Genomic DNA, 24,165 nt, shown 5'->3' on the forward strand with positions numbered 1-24,165 from the left:
TGGATGTGAACAGGAATGATAGTCGCTAAACTAATTTGGTCTGTCGTAAACCGATTAGTTGTGATATTCATTAGCAGTCTACTGAAGAGGGCCAAGACATTATATGTCCTGACATACAGATCTGGCCAGATCTTGCTATTGGACAAAAGGAGATGAATGATGAGGCTTTCCACAGTCTAAGATGCATCAGATGTGCTGGTGTACAACTTCCATCATTGCAATGACTATTCTGGCTAGTGGTGATGTTACAATGGAGCATATTTGGTAAGTATCAGACGTGTGTAAAGTTAGATTGACTGGAGCCACACAAGTTTCCAGTGGCACTTCCAGTTTATTGCAAACTATGTGCAAAATGATCATGAAAAACACAGCCAGAGAATCACTATTGGATTTAATTATTTTATTACAAATCCCCGCCCCCCCCCTTCTCAAGTTCCAAATGCAGCGGGAACTGATTGGCACCATCCAAGACACCAAAGTACAAAATCCTGAGCCACTAATATTTCCTCTGAAGTCAACTATGCTTATTAACAACTCTCTGGCAGAAGTGGCAGGTATGTTTGAATGCCAAGGTGTACCTACTGGAATAGCAGTGTTCTGTGTAAAACTGTACAACTTTAGAAACTCCTAAAAATGTTTTATTTAAAATCTCAAAAAAAGAAAAGAAAATCCATTTCCCCTCCCATATTGTGCTCTTTTGTCTTCCATATGAATAGCTCTGCTTTAATGCAAATCGTACCGAGAATTTTAATGCCCTCCATTCCCTGCCAATTATTTGTCAAAAATATGGTTAAAGTTGACCAGTCAACTCTTCATTTGAAGCATAAGCACAACTCTGTTGCTGCAGCCAGCCGCACGCAGCTCAGCCCATACAGCCAGCGGCTTTAGTTTAAATTAAAAGTTAATGCCTATTTTAATTTATAAGCCTGTAAACGGACAGCCTCTTGTGTGTAACAAACCTTCAAACTGGTTGTTGAACACGACAGCTCATAGCTAACTTCTGAACAAACTTTTTTCCCGCCTTCCCATTTTGTCTACAAACTTTAACCAACAGACCCTTGTAACAAAAGGGTTGATTTAGTGTACCTTAAAAGAAAAGGACAACGATTTTCATAGGTATTTTTTAGACATTTAAATATATATAAAAAGACTATTTCACTTTGTGTTAGAAACAGAAAATCAGTTAGCTTCCAAGAACAGACTGAAGTGTTCTGCAACTTTTTAAATAAAATCTACAATTTCTAATCCCAAAAATGGAACAATGGCCTAAGAACATGAAAATATTTCTAATTCTGGCAGGAAAAAGTCTACATGTAGGAATACTTTAGGAGTCCAAGGAAAAGTTATTACTATATGTCTTCCTGCCCTTGAGAGAACTTCCTTGTGGATCTGTATTGAGTACCAGCACTTTGAGCGGTGGTAAGATGCCAAATTCATTTCATCAAAGTGAATGACATGCTCATCCCATGAAGCGCAAATCCAGGGAGTGGGGAGAACAATTATATACTTTTACTTTCTCCACTTCACAACCCAGGTGATAAGTTTGTCATCTATTCCTGGAAGCTACTGAAACCCTGTCAAGGACATACAGATGAATTACATGAAATAGTGGTAAGATCCCACTTGTCTTCTCGTGTGCCCGTCAAATCACAGAACAAACAGTGAAAGAGACTACACTCCCCCCCTCCCATACAAAGAAATAAAAGGGTCAGTTTTAGGAGAGGGAGCACAAACATGGAATTTCATGCCCTCACAATTAATATCTAGAAAATGCAGAAAAGAGCGGGGGCACAATGGAACAAGCCCACTTAGTTCTTGTACTCAAAAGGTTCGTCGCCAGTTTCATTGAGTAGACAGGTGCGGACTAGTGCTTCGGTCACAGCATACGGGTCGCAGTTAGCGGAGGGCCGACGATCCTCAAAGTAGCCCTTTTTAACCTGGCCCACGTTTCTGGGGATACGAATGCTGGCCCCACGGTTGGCGACTCCAGCAGAGAACTCATGGATGTTTGATGTTTCATGGAAGCCGGTCAAGCGCCTGGCGTTATCCAGGCCTCCTTTGGGATCGTAGGCGCGGATGTGGTACTGGTGGCGCTTGCCCAGCTTCTCAATGGCGTCTTCGATCTGCCTGTGGAGGAAGACAAAAGAGCCTTATCAAAACTGGCCCCGGGGTGCTCAGCTGTTCATGTTGCTAATAGCAAAAGCACTTAAAACTTATATACCCTATGAATTACTTCACGTTGATTTACAGCCCTGTCTAAAAGGTTAACAAAGTCAGCATATTGCCCCTCTCCCCAATCTGGTCCTCATTTTACCAACCTCAGAAGGATGGAAGGCTGACTCAACTTCGAGCAAGTCAAGATCGAAATCAAGTTTGGCAGATCATATCTCAGTAGGCTCAAGGTTGACTCAGCCTTCCATCCTTCCAAAGTAGGTAAAAGGAGGACACAGGTTGTTTGGGGCAATATACCTTCTGTAAACCGCTTAGAGAGAGTTGTAAAGCACCGTGAAGCAGTGTGTAAGTCTAAATGCTAATGTAAGTCTAAATGCTAAAGATCGAATTGCCAGTTGTTGAATTGCTGGCTGTCGGCAGAATTAGCCTATAGTACTGCATTCTCATCATTGTACCATCACGGCTAGAATTGAACATGTTGCAATTTCACTGGGATACAGCAAAGACTATTTCACATTTTATTCCAAATATTCCAGAAAAATGACGAATATTAAAAAAAGAAAAAATATATAAATAGCTCTGCTCTTGATACTTGTTTAAAGTTAGGCATTCTCCTGATCCTCCAAATATTTTTTTTTTTAAAAGTTCTTAAGGTTCAGAAAACAAACTTTGTGAAAATGATTAACCCCCCTCTTGCCCATACTTAAAATTATATCTCCAAATTCTTTGATTTCTATCTAAACCTATTTCCACTACTGCTAGTAGTGGAGCATGGTCTGATAACCAAATGCTTTTTATTTCTGTCTTCTTAAGATGTATATTTCCCACTCTATTCATTAATATATAATCTATACAACTAAATTTATTGTGTCTTGCCGAATAATATGTACTTCTATACTTCTATTTGTTAAGTCTGCATGGAGGTCCACCATATTAAGTTTATTTAAATGCAACATTTTTTTATTCCCTTTTCCTGCTGTTAATTGAATATTGAAATCCCCTGCCAAAAACACTGTGCCCTCCCCAAAGTTGTCCAATTTCCTTTTAGTATTTGTTATGAATTGTTTTGAATTCACATTTGGAGCGTAGATTACTGCAAATGTTATCTTCTTTTGATTCATTTTCCCTTTAACAAATAACATTCTCCCATCTTTATCCCTTTGAGTTTGAATTTCTTTGAAAGGGACTCTGATGAATTAGCAAGGCTACATTGTGAAAATGATTAACCCCCCTCTTGTCCATACTTAAAATTAAAAAGGCATTTGGGTAAAGTATTTCATCCAACTTGCAGAATACAATAAGCCATCTTTTGCAATGAATGGAGATAAATCCAATTTTAGACATTCTTGTATGTAAAAAATATATCCACACACTGCTAACAGAAAGATCCTTAATAATATAAGATATTCTAGTTTGCCTTTAGTTTTTGTTTTGTAAGGATTCCATCCACCTGCCATGCTCAATGCCAATTTATCTGTTAATATTTCTTATCATGAAGTACTATTACTGTACTATTAGATAGTCTCAAAAATGTAGTAGTAATATTTTGTCTTTCCTTAGAGCACCTTTGCAACAAAGGAGTAACACTTACTTGAGGCCTCCTTCCTCCCGCATGCCCTTCGTGCTGAAGTTAGTATGGCACCCGGCTCCGTTCCAATTGCCAGGAATAGGTTTGGGGTCAAAAGATACAATGACACCAAAGTCTTCACATACTCGATGAAGGATGAATCGAGCAATCCAGAGGTGATCACCCATCTCAACGCCTTCGCAAGGACCCACCTGAAACTCCCACTACAAGAGAATCAGAATGAAATCAATCGATCATTCACACCCTTCCCTACGTATACTATAAGTGCATAAAAAGAATTCCAGTAGTGGACAGATTAAGTGTTAACAGCAAGGATTTATACCTGTGCTGGCATGACTTCTGCATTTGTGCCTCCAATGTTCACACCTGCATACAGGCAGGCCCGATAATGGGCTTCTACAACGTCTCGACCATAAGCTTTGTCTGCTCCAACTCCACAGTAGTATGGCCCTGGAGAATCACAAGCAGCAAAAGAAATCAGTGGGAGAATCTATATCTCTAGTCACCACATTCAGAAAATCTATGATATGTAAAGGATACTCCTATATAGATAGTCCTTGACTTATAACCATTCATTTATAGCAAGGGTCCCCAAACTTGGCCACTTGAAGACTTGTGGACTTCATCTCCCAGAATTCTCCAGCCAGCTATGCTGGGAGTTGAAGTCCACAAGTCTTCAAGTGGCCATGTTTGAGGACCTCTGATTTATACAGACCATGCTAAGTTGCAACAGTTTTCACATTGACAGGGGTTGCAATCCAGAGGCTTCGGTGCTGGGCATGTATTTATGACATTTCCAGTGCGCTGGAGTCATGTGATCTGCTTTTGGGACCTTCTGACAAGCCAAGCCAATGGGGAAGCCAGACTCACTTAATAACCATATTACTAATATAATAGCTGCAGTGATTCTTTTAACAACTATGGCAAGAAAGGGAAGTGGGGCAAAACTCACTTAAACAAATGTCTTACTTAACAGGAATTCTGGGGTTAATTGTGGTCATAAGTTGAGGACTACCTGTAAAAGACTTAATTAAATTATTCAACCATCAAGTTAATTTGTGCCTTCTGCCGCACGAATCCCAGCGACCGATTAGGTCCCACAGAGTTGGCCTTCTCCGGGTCCCATCGACTAAACAATGTCGTTTGGCGGGGCCCAGGGGAAGAGCCTTCTCTGTGGCGGCCCCGACCCTCTGGAACCAGCTCCCCCCTGAGATTAGAACTGCCCCCACCCTCCTGGCTTTTCATAAGCTCCTTAAAACCCACCTCTGCTCTCAGGCATGGGGGAACTGAGATAACTTCCCCAGGCCTATACTGTTTATGTATGGTATGTTGTGTGTATGTTTTCTTAAATTATGGGTTTTTAGTTTTAATTATTAGATTTGTATTGTACATTGTTTTTTCTATTACTGTTGTGAGCCTACGGAGAGGGGCGGCATACAAATTTAATAAATAATAATAATAATAATTTACCTTTGGAGATAGCCTCAAGTAATCAAATTCCAATATTATCCTGTTCATAATGTAATCTCTGATTGGCTGAGATCACCATTAGATTAATCCAAAGAGTTTCACAGTTGAAAGCATGACTCTCCTCCTTTACACATTTCCATACTCTCTCATGAATTGGGAATTTCTCTCGATTAGCTGACTGGTCCATCTATCTCAGTAATAGATTTCTGCTGTCTAAATTTTCATCTAATATCAAAGGTCTAACATTTACATTACATATGACAGTAGCTCTGCCACTAACGTGGTGGTGTCTCAATAGCAGGCTGCAATTAGTGGTTATGAATTAAAGATTTCATAGGAATTTCAAATAGAATCTTACCTTGTGGTCCAGGAAAGCCATTGGAAGGCCAGCCAAAGGGATGTCCATCTGTTCCTAGAAGGGTATATTCTTGCTCCATTCCAAACCAAGGGATCTGGTTAGACACCATGTCCATAATCCTACTACAAGAAGATCGCAGATTTGTTTCTAAAAGAAACAGGGAATAAGCCAACGTTAATCATTCACAAAGATTTTATCCTTCCTTTAAAAGAGAGGCGTAGATGAATTTGAGCTGCAACTTTATATATTTGTACTTCATTGTTCTTCAGCAAAGAACAGGTTTTTTTTTTAACAGAACAGAAGGATTTAGGTTGATGGTTTCACCAATATCTAAAGCTCAATTTGCCTAAAGTGCTTTCTAATTAATTTCCCCTGTCACCTTGTCGGATAAAACACCACACTGTCTTATTTTTACATTGCCAGGTGCAGTAGAAACTGGATAACCTTAGGGTCCCCTGAATATTTTAGCTAAGCAATCTTAATTATACATCCATATTAAGATAAATAGCAACAGTTTTATTGCCAGTATGGCTATTAAAACAGGATGGTTAACAGGATGGCTAATGAATCCTACATTTTCTTCACGATTCTGATGCATGAAACATTGTTCAGTAAGTTAAATGAGAGAGGCATGAGTAAAAGCTACGCCTGTCAGCTGATAAGAAATTAGCTGAGGTTTTAGGAAATGCAAGTCTTGTGGCAGGAAATGGCTTCGCATGAGAGCATTCACTAACTTTATTTCTGGCAACTGCAGGCTGTGTTGGTATTTTTCTAAAAGGATCTGACAAGTTGTTCCCAAAAATGTCATGCTAGACATAGTCAAGCAGTATGGCCTAGTGCAAAAGCAAGGTTTTTTTTTAAAGTTATTTTGCATAAATGTCATTGGAATGATGCATTAGTATCTGACTGTTTCCAAAATGAAGTTCTGCAATGAACTCTACTGAACAACCAGGGTCAAAATGCAAATGAAATATCATAGCACATGGCAGAGACCTCCTCCTACATACACGATGTCCCATAATGCTACAGGATATTACCTCCCTACTGAAACAGAGATGGCCTTGACAAGTGAATTGTAACCCTACTATATTTCAATAGATCACTATTTTAAATCGCTCTCCTAGGTGGTGGACCATAATTCTTATCTTCAGTGTAACTGCAAGTCCCTATTTAAAGTTACCATTGTTAACAGTGAAAAGGAGGAGAAGCGGTGTCAAAAATACTTGTTCTTTGTGGCCCTGCGAGTTAAGGATATGGCAAAAAGAAAACTTGAAAATCTCATTCATCAGAAAAAAGGCAAATTCCTTCCCAATTCGGAATGAATTGTAAACTGTTCCTCTTCCAGATATCTTTAAGTGTGAACTGGAGATTTCATTTAGTATTTGTGACTAGAGGCTATCAATAGTTTATATTCCAGCCATCCTTTCTCAAAACAAGTTCGGTTCGCCCAACACTATATCTTTGCTTCCTTATTCATATCAAAGAAGTGGGGAGTTTTCCAAATTCTTGGTCAGGATAGCTTTAAAAGGCCAAATCTGGAACACACCTGCAGCCTTGCGGTTGTACTTTAAAACTTCGCACAAAACCAGTTTGTTTGGGTCTTTGCGGAAAGGATCTCGAAACATGGCTGATGGCACAAGATACATGTCACTGTTTGAGCCTTCAGACTGGAAAGTGCTTGAGCCATCAAAATTCCACTCTGGTAGGTCTGAAAACAAAAATAAGATTGAAGTTAAGCCACTTCTACAAACTTTACAAACCTGTTCTATTTAATTTTGCTGCTATTGTTACTAACAAAATGATTTATCAATATACTTCACATTGTACTCATTAATGGGAATTAAGTCAGCTAAAAGCAGCGGATATACTACTACTTATTACACGTCCCAAAGTGTAAAACTGTAGGTAACTGCCATAACTAGTTGTCACTAATCTTAGGAGCTGGCATAGTCAATATTTGCTGATGGCACTAACATTTTACTTTTACAGTTGTAACAATTGTGAGATCGGTTTTAATATGCCCCTGCTAAATTAAAAACTCACTTCAGACATTCCCTGACAAAGAGATCAAGGCAGGCATCTAGGATGCTTCAATGCAGAGGGGTCATGGTGGCACAGTGGTTAGAATGCAATATTGCAAGCTAACTCTGCCCTCTGCTAGGAGTTTGATCCCCAACCGGCTCAAGGTTGACTCAGCCTTCTATCCTTCCAAAGTCGATAAAATGAAGACCAGATTGTTAGGGAAATAAGTTGTCATTATAAACTGCCCAGAGAGTGCTGTAAACTAAAGCACTACAGTCTAAGTGCTATTACTATTGCTTTCCCTATGCCAGCTTAGTACAAATATTTCATGTTAATGTCTAGTTCTACCACTAGGCAATCTGGACAGGGATGATTCTCTAGGATTATAATTTTATAGGCATAAAGTTTTGTAGAAAAATTTGTTTTAGAACACTCTGAGTATAGTTGGCAACCGCAAATGATACCCAATAAAGCATCTGTCAATAAGTATATATTATAAAATTACAAGGGGGAAGAAAACTCCAAAACATGGAAATAGAGTAAATAAAAAAAACCCCTCTGAATAGACCCAAGGGTTATAGCATTACTCATTTTGGAACTTTCATTGCCATAGAAAATGTATGCCTCTGTTTGCCCAGGGTATTCAGTACTGATAATTGTCAGGAGAAAACCTAATGAATAAATAAGCACAGGGCAACTGGCACTAAAGTGGTTAATCTAGTTAATCAGTTTGATCCCTTTCATATGCTGAAAGTGGTGAAATGATTTAAACAAGTTGTGTCAGCCACTTCCTGGAATAAAAACAAAGCCTTTAACTAAATTCTCCTAATGAGCTATACACATTGGGCAGGTTTCGTAACCATCTCTGGCTAAGCTCCATAGCAACCAGGGAAGAAACTCTCATGCTCTTGATTGTGCTGGGGGGGCTGTTTTATTCTAAGTCAAGCAAAAGACCAGGTTTTCGCATATACTCTCTTGTCCATCTGTATTGTATACATCAATCAGGTTAAAAACAAAGATTGACCAAAGGTACATTTCCTAAAAGAATTTGGAACGATTTTGTGGCCTAAAAAGCCCCATCCTACATCACACAAACCCCCACCCACATTTGAAATTAAGGTTTCAGTGAAACAGACTGAAATAGGGAGAAGGTTTCCCATCAAACAGAATAGGGCCATTTGTTTGCTATTGAAAGGACAGCAAATGGTTTGTCCTGTAATATATTAATGTCCTGTTTTGGGGAATGGGAAGGAGGAGGACTGTGTTTTTGTTTCAAATCCTCAAATAGGTTTATTTTTCAGTCAATAAGTTACCTTGACAAGCACTCAAGAAAAAGCTGAAGGAAAAGGAAGTGTTTCTTTCCCTGGTAGGAGAACTATAAGGGAAAAAGCGCTAAGGGAGCTCGAGTTTGAGATGTGTGGCCTTCCACTTTCAGAATTGTGGATGTTGAAATCCACACATCTTTAAACTTGCCAAGGTTGAGAAACCCTGCTCTAGGGCACGAGGGCTTCAAAAAGGGGTATGAAGTGGGCATAGAAACATAAAAGATTGACAGCAGAAAAAGACCTCATGGTCCATCTAGTCTGCCCTTATACTATTTCCTGTATTTTATCTTAGGATGGATCTATGTTTATCCCAGGCATTTTTAAATTCAGTTACTGTGGATTTACCAACCACATCTGCTGGAAGTTTGTTCCAAGGATCTACTACTCTTTCAGTAAAATAATATTTTCTCATGTTGCTTTTGATCTTTTCCCCAACTAACTTCAGATTGTGTCCCCTTGTTCTTGTGTTCACTTTCCTATTAAAAACACTTCCCTCCTGGACCTTATTTAACCCTTTAACATATTTAAATGTTTCGATCATGTTTTCCTTCTGTCCTCCAGACTATACAGATTGAGTTCATTAAGTCTTTCCTGATACGTTTTATGCTTAAGACCTTCCACCATTCTTGTAGCCCGTCTTTGGACCCGTTCAATTTTGTCAATATCTTTTTGTAGGTGAGGTCTCCAGAACTGAACACAGCATTCCAAATGTGGTCTCACCAGCACTCTATATAGCGGGATCACAATCTCCCTCTTCCTGCTTGTTATACCTCTAGCTATGCAGAAGAAAATCTTGAAAATGAGGGAGGGATGCAGACAAAAGCCAAATGCTTGTCATTTGTGATTCAAGGACACCAACTAAATGTCAAGGAATGCTTTATTTCAAGAGCAGCACAAAAGACTTTAATCCTGCCAGAAGGTTCTTCTACCATTCAAACCTGACAAATTAGGGGGGGGGGGAGGCGAGGTTCAAGTACAGTAATACATTTTGCCTGCAGTTCTCTAGTTTAGCCTTCTCCAGGTATGCACTGAAGCTCTCTAGACATGCTTCACAAATAGGGTAGCAACAGAAGTTTTAGCCAAGGTAGAAAAACTTGTTCTAAGTATCTTGCTTGTTCCATAGAAATTAGGGAACAGAAAGACATATATGGATTTCTATATATCCATAATTCAAAATCAATATAATGGTCATACAGATTTCTTTTAAAATAACTGGAGAAGAACTAAGCCTGTTCTATTATTATTTTTATTTATTTACATCATCAGGAATTTATCTATCTATCTATCTATCTATCTATCTATCTATCTATCTATCTATCTATCTATCTATCTATCTATCTATCTATCTATCTATCTATCTATCTATCTATTGGATTTGTATGCCGCCCCTCTCCGGAGACTATCAAATGTATTTCATCTAAGCCTAATGCATTTCCTCCTATGTGTGATCTTCATCAACAAAATAACCCAATTTCTTTTAGAAATGAAAATTGTTGTTTCTGTTTATTATTACTTCCTTGCATATTTAGATCACAGTGTGATGCAATTCTACTTGTAATGTAAAGACTGGATGGAATGAATAAGAACATATATACAAACACACCTTGTATGCATTTTCTGAGTTAGGCAAGGGGTTTTTTTGGGGGGGGAAATGAAGGTGGGAAAGTTATTTTTAGATCAAAACCAGAAGAAACAATAGGTATTTTGGAGAGGGATTTAAGAAATCCATTTGCCAATGATTAACAAATACACACTGCCACCTCCTGGTTTCTCGGAATTTTATCAATTCTACCCAATTTTGCTGTATGTCCATGTATGCAGCTGTGAGGAAATGTGATGTTAATGAAATGCTGAAAAACATTGGATAACTTGGTTTGAATCTTGTTTTATGGATAAAGTATTTATTTGTGGAAAACTATTAAGGTTATAGTATTCTTTATTCCAAAATACAACAGGACTCTAGTTTGAAGTGCAATATTTCTTATGACAACAGGGATGCTACAAAAGGGGAAGCTAAGAGGGAATTAATGTTAAAAACACAGTATAATGTACCAGATATGTCTATTCATAGAAAACTGAGATTGGAAAGGGATGTTAGGGTACCAAATATATATTATGAATAGGATTCCAAATATAGAGAGCTGCAGGGGAAAAATGTAAGTTTATCTGAGAACTCAAACCATATTGTAGACATGATTTACCAAAAGGAAACTATTAAATGCTTTTCACTTCATGCAAACATTTTTTCAACAATCTGAAACTCAACCAGGTGTCTAGCTAGATAGGAAACTGAACTGTAGCAGAGAATTAATTTTAGTGTTTGTTAACTCTGACATATTTCTTTCTCTTAACTGTTTAATGTACATCTACTCAAAAATAAGTTCCCTTAGTATTGTGGTGTGTAATGCCATGACAGCATCTCTAAGACTCTAGCCTAGGTCTAAGGGAATGGAAGCTGTTCTTTTGGTTTTTGTGCTGACTTTATTATTAAAAAAATAAAAGCTAAGAGGGTACTTAGATTTTTGGTACCTTGCAGCAGTAATTGGCTTGATAGTTCTTGGTCAAAACTCAGGATTTAATGAAATCAGAAAATCAGAATCATAATGGTGACTTGCATAACTGATAACAGTTGTTCTACATTAACAGGATTAACAGTTGTTCTACATTAACATGATTAACAGAATTGGAAGGGACCTTGGAGGTCTTCTATTCCAACACTTTTCTCAAGCAGGAAATCCTATACCAGTGATGGCAAACCTTTTTTCCCTCGGGTGCCAAAAGCACATGTGCATACACTATCATGCCCACACCCATAATTCAATGCCTGGAGAGAGCGAAAATTGTCTCTAATGCCCCACCAGAGACCCTCTGGATGCCAGAAACAGCTCGTTTCCCAACTTCTGGTGGCCCGGAAGGCCCATTTTTCACCCTCCACAGGCTCCAAAGGCTTCCTTGAAGCCCGGGGATGGCAAAAAACCCATCCCCCACCCCCCCGGAGGCCCTCCGGAAGCCAAAATTGCCCTCCCAGAACCTCTGTGCAAGCCAAAAATCAGCTGGTCGGTGCACACTTATGTGCTGGAGCTGAGCTAGGACAATGGCTCGTTTGCCAGCAGATATGGCTCCGCATGCCACCTGTGGCACCCGTGCCATAGGTTTGCCATCACTGTCCTATACCATTTCAGACAATGTTTGTCCAATCTCTTCTTAAAAACCTTCGGTGTTGGAGCATCCACAACTGATGGAGGCAAGTTGTTCCACTGATCAAGGGGACACAATCTGAAGTTAGTTGGGGGAAAGATCAAAAGCAACATGAGAAAATATTATTTTACTGAAAGAGTAGTAGATCCTTGGAACAAACTTCCAGCAGACGTGGTAGATAAATCCACAGTAACTGAATTTAAACATGCCTGGGATAAACATATATCCATCCTAAGATAAAATACAGAAAATAGTATAAGGGCAGACTAGATGGACCATGAGGTCTTTTTCTGCCGTCAGACTTCTATGTTTCTATGTTTCTATGATCAATTGTTCCAGATGTCAGGAAATATGTCCCTAGTTCTAAGCTGGTTCTCTCCTTGATTAATGTCCTAGGAAAGCTCACTCCAAATCAGCTTACCTTCAACATTCTTGGGCTCGTGTTCCAAAGTCCGAGTTTTACAGCGCAAGAATTCACCAGTTCCATCAATCCATATGTACATAGCTTGCACCTTGTCACCTTGAGGCAGTTTCATGTACATTTGTTTTATAGTTTTGCTCAAGTGGGAACTTGCAGAGGTGGCCATGGTTGTTGCAGTTGCTCCTGAATTTCTGCAAGATGATGACCTAGAGAGAGAGAGAAAATGGGTGTCTATGAAAATTTCCAAAGGGATTCTTGCCAAAAACCAAGTGGCAATGAGCTGGCTTAGTGCATGATGAACTTTCCACAGCTGATTACAGTTTGTTTGTTTGTTTGTTTGTTTGTTTGTTTGTTTGTTTGTTTGTTTGCTTGTTTCTTTCTTTCTTTATTGATTGATTGATTTGATTTGATTTGTATGCCGCCCCTCTCTGTAGACTCCATGTACAAAATGTACATCTGCAGTAAGTCATCATCATATTTCTACTGGAGGAATGGAAACTATTTCTGCAAGGTAAAAATCAGGCCCTGAATAAAGCAACTATATCTTGCTTTGGAAGAACTGTTTCTTATCTGATGCCCTCAATGTGCCTCAGGACTACAATCTGCATAATTAATTCTCAGTCAATTTGGCTAAAGGATTATGGCAGTTGTTCCAATGTAACAGGAAGGTACTGGCTGAGAAATGTTGCTGTACAGTTATTTTCCAGTAACATTTATGCATTATAATGGGTGTTTAGAAATACTTAATTCTAAACTCTAAAGAAATGCAACCTGTGAAAAAGAATAATCACAAACAATACAGCCCTTGTTCTGAAAATGAATCTATTTGCCAAGACTGCTTCAATTCTCAGACATTTAGAACTCTGATTATAAAAAGGAGGAGATAAGGTAATGCCCCTATTTGTATGCGTCAGGACCACAATGGATTCCAACTAAATATTGATGTCATTTTAATTGTCCTTATCTCTACAGTCATGATTTCATTACACTTCTGTATCAGCTTCTAAGATTGAGAAATTCACTTTTTAATAGGGTTATGATCAAGATAAATTAGTTTGGTTTGTAGCTTTTCTTCTCAACTATAAGCTGTACCTACTATGGATGATACAGCTGCTATTCCCCAATAGGTTTGTGTGGGAGTGGGGAAGTATACATTGGAAATTCCCAAAGTACTATCAGAAAGTTGTAAAATCCATACAAGCAGTACAAGGAAATCATGAAATCAAGAGAAAACCCTTCCACATTATTTATATCATAAAAGTAATATATAAGAGACTGTCTAAATTGCAAAGTTTTCCCTTAAGATTTATATGGGTTTCAACTGAAAAGAGCTACAAAATATGACAAAATTCTACATTAGAGTTAAGCGTAGAACCAGCTTGATTTATATTGGTTGAAACGCTGGGTAGAACGTTAGAATGTTCAACTTGTATACCTACATTTTTATGAGATTAAAATATGTCTTCTCCCATATTATAACAGAAATCCCATGGCATACTATTATAAATTAAGGGAAACCATTCATTTTAAAAATCTACTAGGACTATCTCAATCATGATTTTTTCAAATTTGTTGGAATACATTTGCATCTCAAATAGGATAGCAAAAATCTCTAATAGTAAAACCTGTAGAGGTAAATGTGAAATAATTTTTCTACCTTTCCTGAATCAATGTCCTCAAAAACTTTGAAGCCACCCTTATTGTTGGCTGTTTAGCTATTTCATTTTTTGTTTGAATCCTGTTTAAATACAGTAAGGTTCTAAGCTGCTCAGAGTTAGCCAATGACTGGTATAGTTTAGAACCCTAGCACAAATAAACAGGTAAACAATATAGTCAAAGAATTCTAAGCAACTGGCTGAAACTAGTCTAAAAGATCTGGAGGACATCAGTTGAGAAGAATAATTTAGCATGTAGAAATCTTGAACCTTAATAAGCATCACCTCATAACTCCTATTAGGTCATATTTTAAAAGACCTAATATAATTGTCAATGTTAAAATTCAGCTCTCAGAGTGTTAAAATCAAATTGAATTTGGCACATCCCTATAATGGATTGGTACTGTTGTTTATGTATTTTTACTGCCGGACAATCCCATGCCTGCAACTTGATAGTCTCTATACCATGACACAGATACCTAACTGTATTGTATGAAGCACCAGTTTGCAAAAAGGGTTTTTGCTCACAATGAAACACTTTCACGTTCTGAATTTTAATTCACTGCAAATGTCACATCGTAATACAATATGTACTGAATGGTAACACAAAAGAATGGAATTTTTTTTTTAGCATTCTGAGATCTTTATCGTTCCAAGTCAAGACCCTAAGCTTAAGCTTTTCCTCGTGTGAAGTTGAATAATATTATGTAATTAAAAGACAGTGAACTAGCAGTTGGTAGTCAAGGAGAATTGCTAAGAGGTTTAGGATACCTGGCAGGGAATGGAGAGGAAAAAAAGGGGGGAGAAGGAAAGGGGGAGAGAAAGAGATATCCTACTCTTGCTAAAAATCATGAAATGTTTTCATGGAGAATGCAAACTTCCACATTTTGTTTAGGTTCATCTCCCGTTAAATAATTCTACTGTGAGATCGAAAAGATGCACAACTTTCTGGAAACTAAAATACCAACTGTAAAATTCAAATCATATTAATTTTCTAAAAGTAAAATACTGGATTTCCACAAGTGCATTAGCTATAGAACAATCCTGTTAGGATTTTAGAGGGCAGAACTAAATTGTGACTTACGTTTGTTTTTTTCATTTCTACAAAATTCCTTGCCCTTCCTTGACTTGCTTATAAAATGAATGAAGAGCCCTACAGCACTTTAGAAGCTGGTCAATTATTATGCCCAATGATAAATATGTATTTGAATTATTTTATGTTTATGTTGTTTGCTACAGTATTAAGTATGTTCCTATCAATAAATACTGATTTTTATTCACAATTTCATTGACTATTGACAATTTCATTGACTATTTCATTGGCTGTCAAGACTTAGATAATTTCTTCCACAGGATTTTTGCTCTTCTTTTAACTTTACCAACAGAAATTTATTTATTGTATTTATTGTATTTATATGCCGCTCACTCCAAAAGGACTCCGCAAATATTGTACTGCAAATAGTATCAACTACCCATTCTGTGTAAAAATAATTCCTAAAAATGTAGCTCCAAGCACTGATCAGACATCAAGAAAACCTACAATCCAATTCAACAAATCCTGATAACCTGGATTTTTTTGGGGGGAGGGGGGATTTTTTGGAACCCTGACACCAGCCTCCCTTTTATAAGGAATTGTCTTATATATGCCGCATGTTAATTATGTTAGATGACTCAATGAACCATCTGTGTCACTAAACTGGATCCTTAGAATTATTCTATAGTATTCACTTATTTTTTTCTCTAAAGGTGATTTTAAAACTGTAATTGTATACAGGACCAGCAGATGGCAGCATCTAGTCAACTTCAGTTGATCTTGAAGGAGGGGTAAAAAAAACCCAACCAAGCAGAGTTGGGACTAGTTAGTAACTTGGATGAGAAATCCCCAGGAAGTTCTAGGGTTGCACTCTTTAGATTGGGAAATCAAAAACCATCCTGGAAAAAAACAATGCCAAATCATTCTTTGGAACATTCCTCCTAGATGCACCCTCCACAAGGGAACTTGACACACCGCCAATCCTGGTTGCATTTTGCAAATTTTACACCCACACCCACACAAATCAATAGTTTCTCATTGGCAAAGGAACAAATTGTTGTGGATCCCTTATTTAAAAACAATACATACATACAAACATACCATACATAAATTATATAGGCCCGGGGAAGGTGACTTAATTCCCCCATGCCTGACGGCAGAGGTGGGTTTAAGGAGTTTATGAAAGGCAAGGAGGGTGGGGGCAATCCTGATCTCTGGGGGGGAGCCACCACAGAGAAGGTTTTTCCCCTGGGTCCCACCAGACGACATTGTTTAGTCGACAGGACTAAAGGCCAACTCTGTGGAACTTAACTGGTCGCTGGGATTCGTGCGGCAGATGTTTTTTTTAAAGTTTTAAAATTATTATTAATTGGATCAAATTGTTTTATTATGTATTCCTTGTTTGTTGTGAGCCGCCCTAAGTCCAGGGAGAGGGGGGGCATACAAATCCAATAAATAAATAAATAAATATATTAATAAAAGCTGCAGGAATTCATTCCCCAAGACGAATAGTACATTAATATATACTGTAGATTTCTCTCTCTCTCTGCGTGTGTGTATGTGTGTGTGTGTCTCTCTCTCTCTCACACACACACCACATCAGCCTCTGGCTCCCCCTTCTATGTTCCTAGCCAAAATCAACCCCTGCATAAGACTGCATAGGTGTTTTTTTATTTTATTTTTTTAATTATTTTGTCCAATACACAACAATACACAATGAAGGTTATTAGAGGATATAGTAGAGAAGAAATACGAGATATAGGAGAGACTATAGGACAGGGGACGGAAGGCACTCTAGTGCGCAGCCCTTCCCTCCTCTACCTTGGGCTCCAACCTTGCGAGGCGCTGGTTTTTACTCTTCTTTTACACCCGGCGCCCTCTCTTCTCCAGGGCATTGCCAGGGAGACCATTTTCTCCCCTCCCCAGCCGGGCAACCACGTCCTGCCTTTTACGCCTCCCGCTGCCTTGAACCAAACCGGAGCCACCCAGCCTTGGAAAAAGGCCGAGGTGAAAACAAAGGGATAGAAGCGGAACGGCTTCAAGTCCATGGCCGGTCCCTATTTTCCTTTCCGCCTTCCCGCATTTAACAAAAGAAGCCCGAGGTTTCAAAAGCAACAACAGCCAGGGCCTGCAAGAAACCGGGATGGGGGGAGAGAGACCTCTCTCCTTAGGGAGGCCTCCGCGGCGATTCCCGCTTCCTCCATCCAAAACCCGAGTCGCGGGAATCTCCTCAGTATCGGTTGGAAGATGGGCCCTTCCGGGGAACCCAAGCAGGCAGAGTTTCGAACGTCTTAACAAAGCCTTTTTTTTTTTTTTCTCCATTGGAGATTCCAGAACGCCCCTCCCTCCCACCAGCAGCAAGAGAGCGCCTAAGGACCCCCGCTCGGCTTCATTGCTTTTGTTCTAAAACAGTGTTTCTCAACCTTGAAGATATCTGGACTTCAACTCCCAGAATTCCCCAGCCAGCGAATGCTGGCTGGGGAATTCTGGGAGTTGAAGTCCAGATAGCTTCAAGTTGCCAAGGTTGAGAAACACTGTTCCAAAAGGAGAACGAGGAGGAGGAAGAAGAAGCCGAACCCTATTTTCTCACACTCCCTTCCCAGCTGCATCCCAATCAGCCTATTATAACGGAGCCGGGTTGGCTGGTCCACAAGCCTAGAGAGGAAAAGGAGAGCGACTTCGGGGGAAACTTCCTTTCCTCCAGCTCAGAGAAGGGAAGGGGGGGCAAGAAGAGACGATGCGGTCAGTCCATTGGAAAAATGCCCCTCGGAACCCCGATCCAGCCTCCCAGGACCCAAGGCCCCCCCCTTTTTTTTTTACCTTGGCCGTCGTGGAGGAAAAGGTGCGAAACGGTGGGAAGCAGGCGGGGGAGGCAGGAAAAAAAAAGCAAATCACAAGGACCACCGAAGGGGATCGCCCATGCTCCGCTGTAGAGGAGCAGTGCTGCCGGCTGCCTCCTTTAACTACTGGCCGGTGCCAAGCCCTCCCGCTGGCTGGTTGGCTTCTTCCAATCGGGAGCGAGGCGCGATCAGCTGATGTGGGGGCTCCGGGCTCCAGTGATTGGGCAACCAAGAGGGGGGGGGAGAGAAGAAAGAAAGACATGCAGAAGGGAGGAGATGGAGAGGCAGGGAAAAGGATTGGGGGGGGGGTTTCCTCTCGCTTTTTTGCACGGGAGGAGGAAGTAAATTTCATGGCAGTTGCAGGAAGAGGACGGAAGGTGGATTACCGCAGCTGAGAGATCCATTCTCTCTTATACCGATGAGAATCGGGCGCAGCGAAGCATTTGTGTGTCCATCGCGCGGGGGCAAATCCAGAGCCCTTATCGCGACGCGAACCCTTTCCAAGCTGTTTGCAAAAAAAAAAAAAAGTCCCCAGGCTGAGAAAATGAATTGCAAGTTGCAAATCGCGGGTGGTCTCTAAAAGACTCTTAGCGATAGCATATAGAGTAGAGTAGAATAGAGTAGAGTAGAATAGAGTAGAGCAGTAGAGTAGAATAGAGTAGAATAGAATAGAATTCTTTATTGGCCAAGTGTGAGTGGATACACAAGGAATTGGTCTTTGGTGCATATGCTTTCAGTGTACACATATACCGCTTAGACTTATAGACTTATCTACCGCTTCGGTTTACAGAATCAGCATATTGCCCCCAGCAATCTGGGTCCTCATTTTATCCACCTCGGAAGGATGGAAGGCTGAGTCGACCTTGAGCCGGTGGTGACATTTGAATTGCTGAACTACAGCTAGAAGTTCGCTCTAGAGCAGGGGCTCTCCAACCTTGCCAACTTTAAGACCGGTGGGCTCTGGGTAGCTGAGGGATTCTAGGAGTTGAAGTCCCTCAGTCTTACATTTTGCCAAAGTTGGAGACCCCCTGCTCTTCAGAGAACTACTCCAGGGATTTCCAGCCTAAAGCCCAGCAAGAGACTTGGAGCCAGCCGCGCCGGAGCGCGCGTGGGCTTCCTTTAGAGGAAATCCGCCAGGGGGCAGGGACTGGGGTGTTGCTGCCTTGTCTTCCGGCCGCGGAAAAGACTGCTGTTTTTTCGGCCGGGGAATGCAGTGCAGAGGGAGGAGTGAGTGGCTCTGAAAGAAAGCAAGATTTGAACTGAGGTGTGTTCTGGAAGGTGGTTTTCGGTGAACGCTTGAACAGTGGAAACCAGCTGCTTGCCCCGCCTGTCTCTTTTTAGTGTGTTGCAATCTAGGTCTCCCCTACTTGCTTGCTTGCTTGTTTGCTTGTTTGCTTGTTTGCTTGCTTGCTTGGTTACTTGCTTGCTTGCTTGCTTGCCTGCCTGCCTGCCTGCCTGCCTGCCTGCCTGCCTGCCTGCCTGCCTGCCTGCCTGCCTACCTACCTACCTACCATCCATCCATCCATCCTTCCATCCATATCTATCTATCTATCTATCTATCTATCTATCTATCTATCTATCTATCTATCATCTATCTATCTATCATCTATCTATCTATCTATCTATTATCTATCTATCTATCTATCATCTATCTATCTATCTATCTATCTATTATCTATCTATCTATCATCTATCTATCTATCTATCTATCATCTATCTATCTATCTATCTATCTATTATCTATCTATCTATCTATCTATCATCTATCTATCTATCTATCTATCTATCTATCTATCATCTATCTATTATCTATCTATCTATCTATCTATCTATCATCTATCTATCTATCTATCTATCTATCATCTATCTATCTATCTATTATCTATCTATCTATCTATCATCTATCTATCTATTATCTATCTATCTATCTATCTATCTATCTATCTATCTATCTATCTATCTATCTATCTATCTATCTATCTATCTATCATCTATCTATCTATCTATTATCTATCTATCTATCTATCTATCTATCATCTATCTATCTATTATCTATCTATCTATCTATCTATCATCTATCTATCTATCTATTATCTATCTATCTATCTATCTATCTATCTATCATCTATCTATCTATTATCTATCTATCTATCTATCTATCTATCTATCTATCTATCTATCTATCTATCTATCTAACATGTATAGCAGTGGTTCTCAACCAGTGGGTCGGGACCCCTTTGGGGGTCGAACAACCGTTTTACAGGGGTCATCTGAGACCATGGGAAAATTTCCCATGGTGTTAGGACCAATCAGGCATTTACAGTGGGGGGTGTCCCTCTGACCTTCCTGCCAATCATCTTAAAGCTCTGCTGGGAGAATTGGCGTTAGACTTATGTATGGGGGTCACCACAACATGAGGATCTGTATTAAGGGGTCGCAGCATTAGAAAGGATGAGAACCACTGATGTACAGGATAGTAGTAGTTTATATTAACATAAATAAAAAGTAACGATAAAAGATGACAAAAGGACAGCAGGACAGGGAGGTAGGCACAATTATGGGCTTATGCATGCCCCTTACAGAACTCTTAGAAATGGGGAGAGGTCCAGTCTAAGGTTAAAGTTTTAGGGGAAAACCAAACCAAACCAAACCTCACTAACTAACTAACTAACTAACTAACTAACTAACTAACTTACTTACTTACTTACTTACTTACTTACTTACTTACTTACTTACTTACTTACTTACTTACTTACTTACTTACTTTACTTAGCAACAAGGCTTTGAAAAGTAACGACGCAGGGGTTCCTTTTCCCCTTGGGGGTATGTGTGTGCAAAGGCTTGTAGACTTTTACGTAGGTGCATTTGTTTGTTTGTTTTTGCAAAGCCAAAAGGAACTCCTCGGGCCAAGGTATGCGGATGGCAGGCCGGCTCAAGTCTTTCCCGGGCTCTCCGAGGAAGTTCTCGGAAAAGTTAAGGACAGGAGGATCTCTCGGTCTTTTTGTTGAGGTGTTTACGCAGCCTGAGCTGCCTTTGCGTAACTTTCTCTGCACAGCACAGCTTACCCGCGGTTTTCGGCCCAAGCGAAAGTAACTTCGGTTTATCCGTTCCCCGCCCTCAGTCCAAAGAGGCAAGCTCATTTAGCCGCTAATGTTGCTGATATGCCGGTACGTGGAGTGTTGAAGATAGTAAACAGATTCCCAGATATGGAAAGGAAAGTACAGTGGTACCTCGAGATACGAGTTTAATTCGTTCCGGACCTGGGCTCTTAAGTCGAGCAGCTCTTATCTCGAACGACTTTTCCCCATAGGAATTAATGTAAATAATTTTAATTGGTTCCAGCCCTCAAAAAACTCACAAAGTTAGTCTAAATTATGCAGAAAGACATGTTTTTAATGAAGAAATGTACATGTACATATAAATGAATAATGAAGTTTCTTTCACTTAACTTGTAAACTTTCTTAAACTTTTAAATTTACATATGTTCAACTTCTCTGCCACCCAATCCTGTAGGACAGAGGTCCCCAACCCTTTTTGCACCAGGGACCGGCTTTAAGCGATCAAGAGAGGAATGGGTGAATGAATGGACGGAGGGTGGGGAGGAAGGAAGGAAAGAGGGAAGGGACAGGAACAGAGGAAGGAAGCAAGGAAACTTATGAAAGGGGAGAGTAAGAGAGGAATGAGTGAAGGGAGGGAGGGAGGGAAGAAGGTGGGAAGGAGAAAGAAAAGAAGAAATAGAGGAAGGGAAGGTAAAAGAGAGAAAGAAAAAGAGCAAGAAAGAAAGCTGCAAGCACCCCCCCGAGCCCCCCAGGCCGGCTGCAACCTTTTAAAACACGCGCGCCGCTTCGCAGCTGTCTCCTGAAGCCGAACGCGGAAGTTAGCGTTTGGCTTCAGGAGACAGCTCCTTGGCGCTTGTATCTCGAATTTGGGCTTGTAAGTAGAACAAAAATATCTCTCCCCTCCCAGCTCTTATCTCGAGTTGCTCTTAAGTAGAGCAGCTCTTATGTCGGGGTTCCACTGTAGCTCTTTTGCCGCCGGATTAGTTGTTTTTTCTTGGCTGAAGGTAACTTGGTTAGAGTGTCTCTTTAAAAGGCTTTTTTAGCCTGCCTTTTAGAGGAATTTTAAAAGAAAAAAAATCAATCTCAACCAGCCTCCCTCAATATCATTATCATTCCACACCAATCGAACTGCAGGTTGTGGATCCACACGTGCCCCTGTGCAAGTTGGTATATTTATTTATTTATATATTATTTTCATTTATCTGTTCCCCAGGTTAGGACTGTAAAAGAATGATTTTCAAAGTCACCCACAACTTCCAAAACCTAAAGGATACAAACAGGATACAAACTTTGTACTCTGAGAAATATTTTTGAAGTGAGTTTTAAGTCATAAATAGGGGAGGGAGTATGATACTCATTATAAAATGAATTCCAAAAATATGGAGCCGTAACAGAAAAGGCCCTGCTCCTTTGGTATTGATTATTTTTTTAAAAAAAGAATCGAAGACTTTGCCTGCCATTTTCACCTACAACCATTAGAGGTTTTTATATAACATAAGAAAGTTGATGACATCTTTTTTTTCTTAAAAGAGTATTCTAAAGCAGAAAAGGATAAAACAACTGTTTGAGTTGACACTTCTATGCACTCGGCCATAGTTTATTCCTTAAATCATGGTTTAAGTAACTGGCATAGCACAAAGGAGGAAGCCTGACAGTGATTTTTTTGGTGAGTAGTGCTATGAGCCAGAAGAATGGGAACTATTTCTAAGTACAGTACTGTATATCTCAGCTCTTCAAAGGAAGTGTGGGAAGATTACAATAAATCTGCAATAAGCAGCCCTGAACTGAACAGAAACTGTCTGACTTCAGCAAACTCCTTTGATTTGTGCATTATGCACTTTTTAACACTGCCTTTGTAGATAGCCCATGGACTTTGGTTAATGCAGAACTTGGCTTCTGGAATTTTGGAGACATTTTGAACATAAAGTGCAGTTTGTATCCAAACTCAATTCGAAATACAGCTTTTGACCCAACTATCCCTTTGTGCTTGTGGATTTGCTATTTATGGATCCTTATTTTACCTAGCAGGAGACTGTGAATTCTAGTTCTGCCTTAGTCACAGAAGCAGCTAAATGACCTTGCTCTCTCTGTCTCTCTTTCTCCCTCCCTCCCTCTCTCCCTCTTTCAGCCCTAGGAAGCAGGCAAGGGCAAACAAGTTCTGAAATCTTGCCAAGGATACTACAGGGACTAGTCCATACATTTGCTAGGAGTAAACATGGATTTGAAGGGACAAAGAAAAAAAATCCTGCAACTATCAGGTCATCCCTCTGCTGTCTGAGATACAGAAAATGATTCTTAGTTATCATAAGTGGATACTTTATCTTAGAGTATATAAGCCTGGGCTGTTTGGGTTATATTTTTGAATGCTTGATATCCACTTCAAGATAATACACAGAATGTGTAAACTTTGGGTGTCTTTCAGCAGTATCAGTAGACAAATGTGTCAAGTCTCCCTAAAAACCAGATTAACTCCTATCCTATGGGCTTCGTGTAAGGCCTTAAAATACTTGGATTTGGGAACTCGTGTTTGGCAGAACCAGTAAAATAGCTTTGCGTGGTTGTGGTGGGTTTTGCACTATCTCACCTACTGCTCATTGAATTGGTTTGTTTGTTTGTTTGTTTGTTTATTATGTATGTATGTATTTATTTATTTATTTATTTATTTATTTCCTTGGGTTTCTAGTTTGTTTTGTATATAATTTTAATTGCTGCGAGCTACTTGGAGTCATGTATTTGACATGGGTAGTTATATACATGGAAGCAATCAATAAATTATTATGATTATTTTCAAAATACAGAGTGGCCATCTTCTATTTGATGTCCAAATTAAAGACAAATTCCTTTAAGAAGTGGGAATAGTACTACTGACTTAATGAACAAAATGGAGCCCAAAATTTAAGTTCTAAGTGAAACATTTGTTAGGTGAATTCTGCCCCATTTTATGATCTTTCTTGACACAGTTGTTAAGTGAATCGTCACAATTGTTAAGTGAGTAACATGGTTGTTAAGTGAATCTGTCTTCCC

General features: G+C 39.7%; 1 protein-coding gene across 2 annotated transcripts; it reads right to left on the minus strand.

Annotated features, from left to right (window-relative positions):
- Positions 1-385: 385 nt before the first annotated feature.
- Positions 386-18,412, minus strand: GLUL (glutamate-ammonia ligase). Of its 2 annotated transcripts, none has more exons than XM_070746284.1 (7): positions 18,063-18,412; positions 12,555-12,760; positions 7,135-7,296; positions 5,589-5,735; positions 4,083-4,210; positions 3,764-3,963; positions 386-2,127 (listed from the first exon to the last, which is right to left on the minus strand). In XM_070746284.1, the coding sequence occupies exons 2-7, from the start codon at positions 12,718-12,720 to the stop codon at positions 1,809-1,811; spliced, it is 1,122 nt and encodes a 373-aa protein (XP_070602385.1). In that variant the 5' UTR covers positions 12,721-12,760; positions 18,063-18,412; the 3' UTR covers positions 386-1,808. The 2 variants fall into 2 exon arrangements, with proteins under 2 accessions (XP_070602385.1, XP_070602384.1); XM_070746283.1 differs by lacking the exon at positions 18,063-18,412 and adding an exon at positions 17,064-17,648.
- Positions 18,413-24,165: the final 5,753 nt, after the last annotated feature.

The sequence above is a fragment of the Erythrolamprus reginae genome, chromosome 3 (genome assembly GCF_031021105.1).
Source record: "Erythrolamprus reginae isolate rEryReg1 chromosome 3, rEryReg1.hap1, whole genome shotgun sequence".
NCBI classification, from domain to species: domain Eukaryota; kingdom Metazoa; phylum Chordata; class Lepidosauria; order Squamata; family Dipsadidae; genus Erythrolamprus; species Erythrolamprus reginae.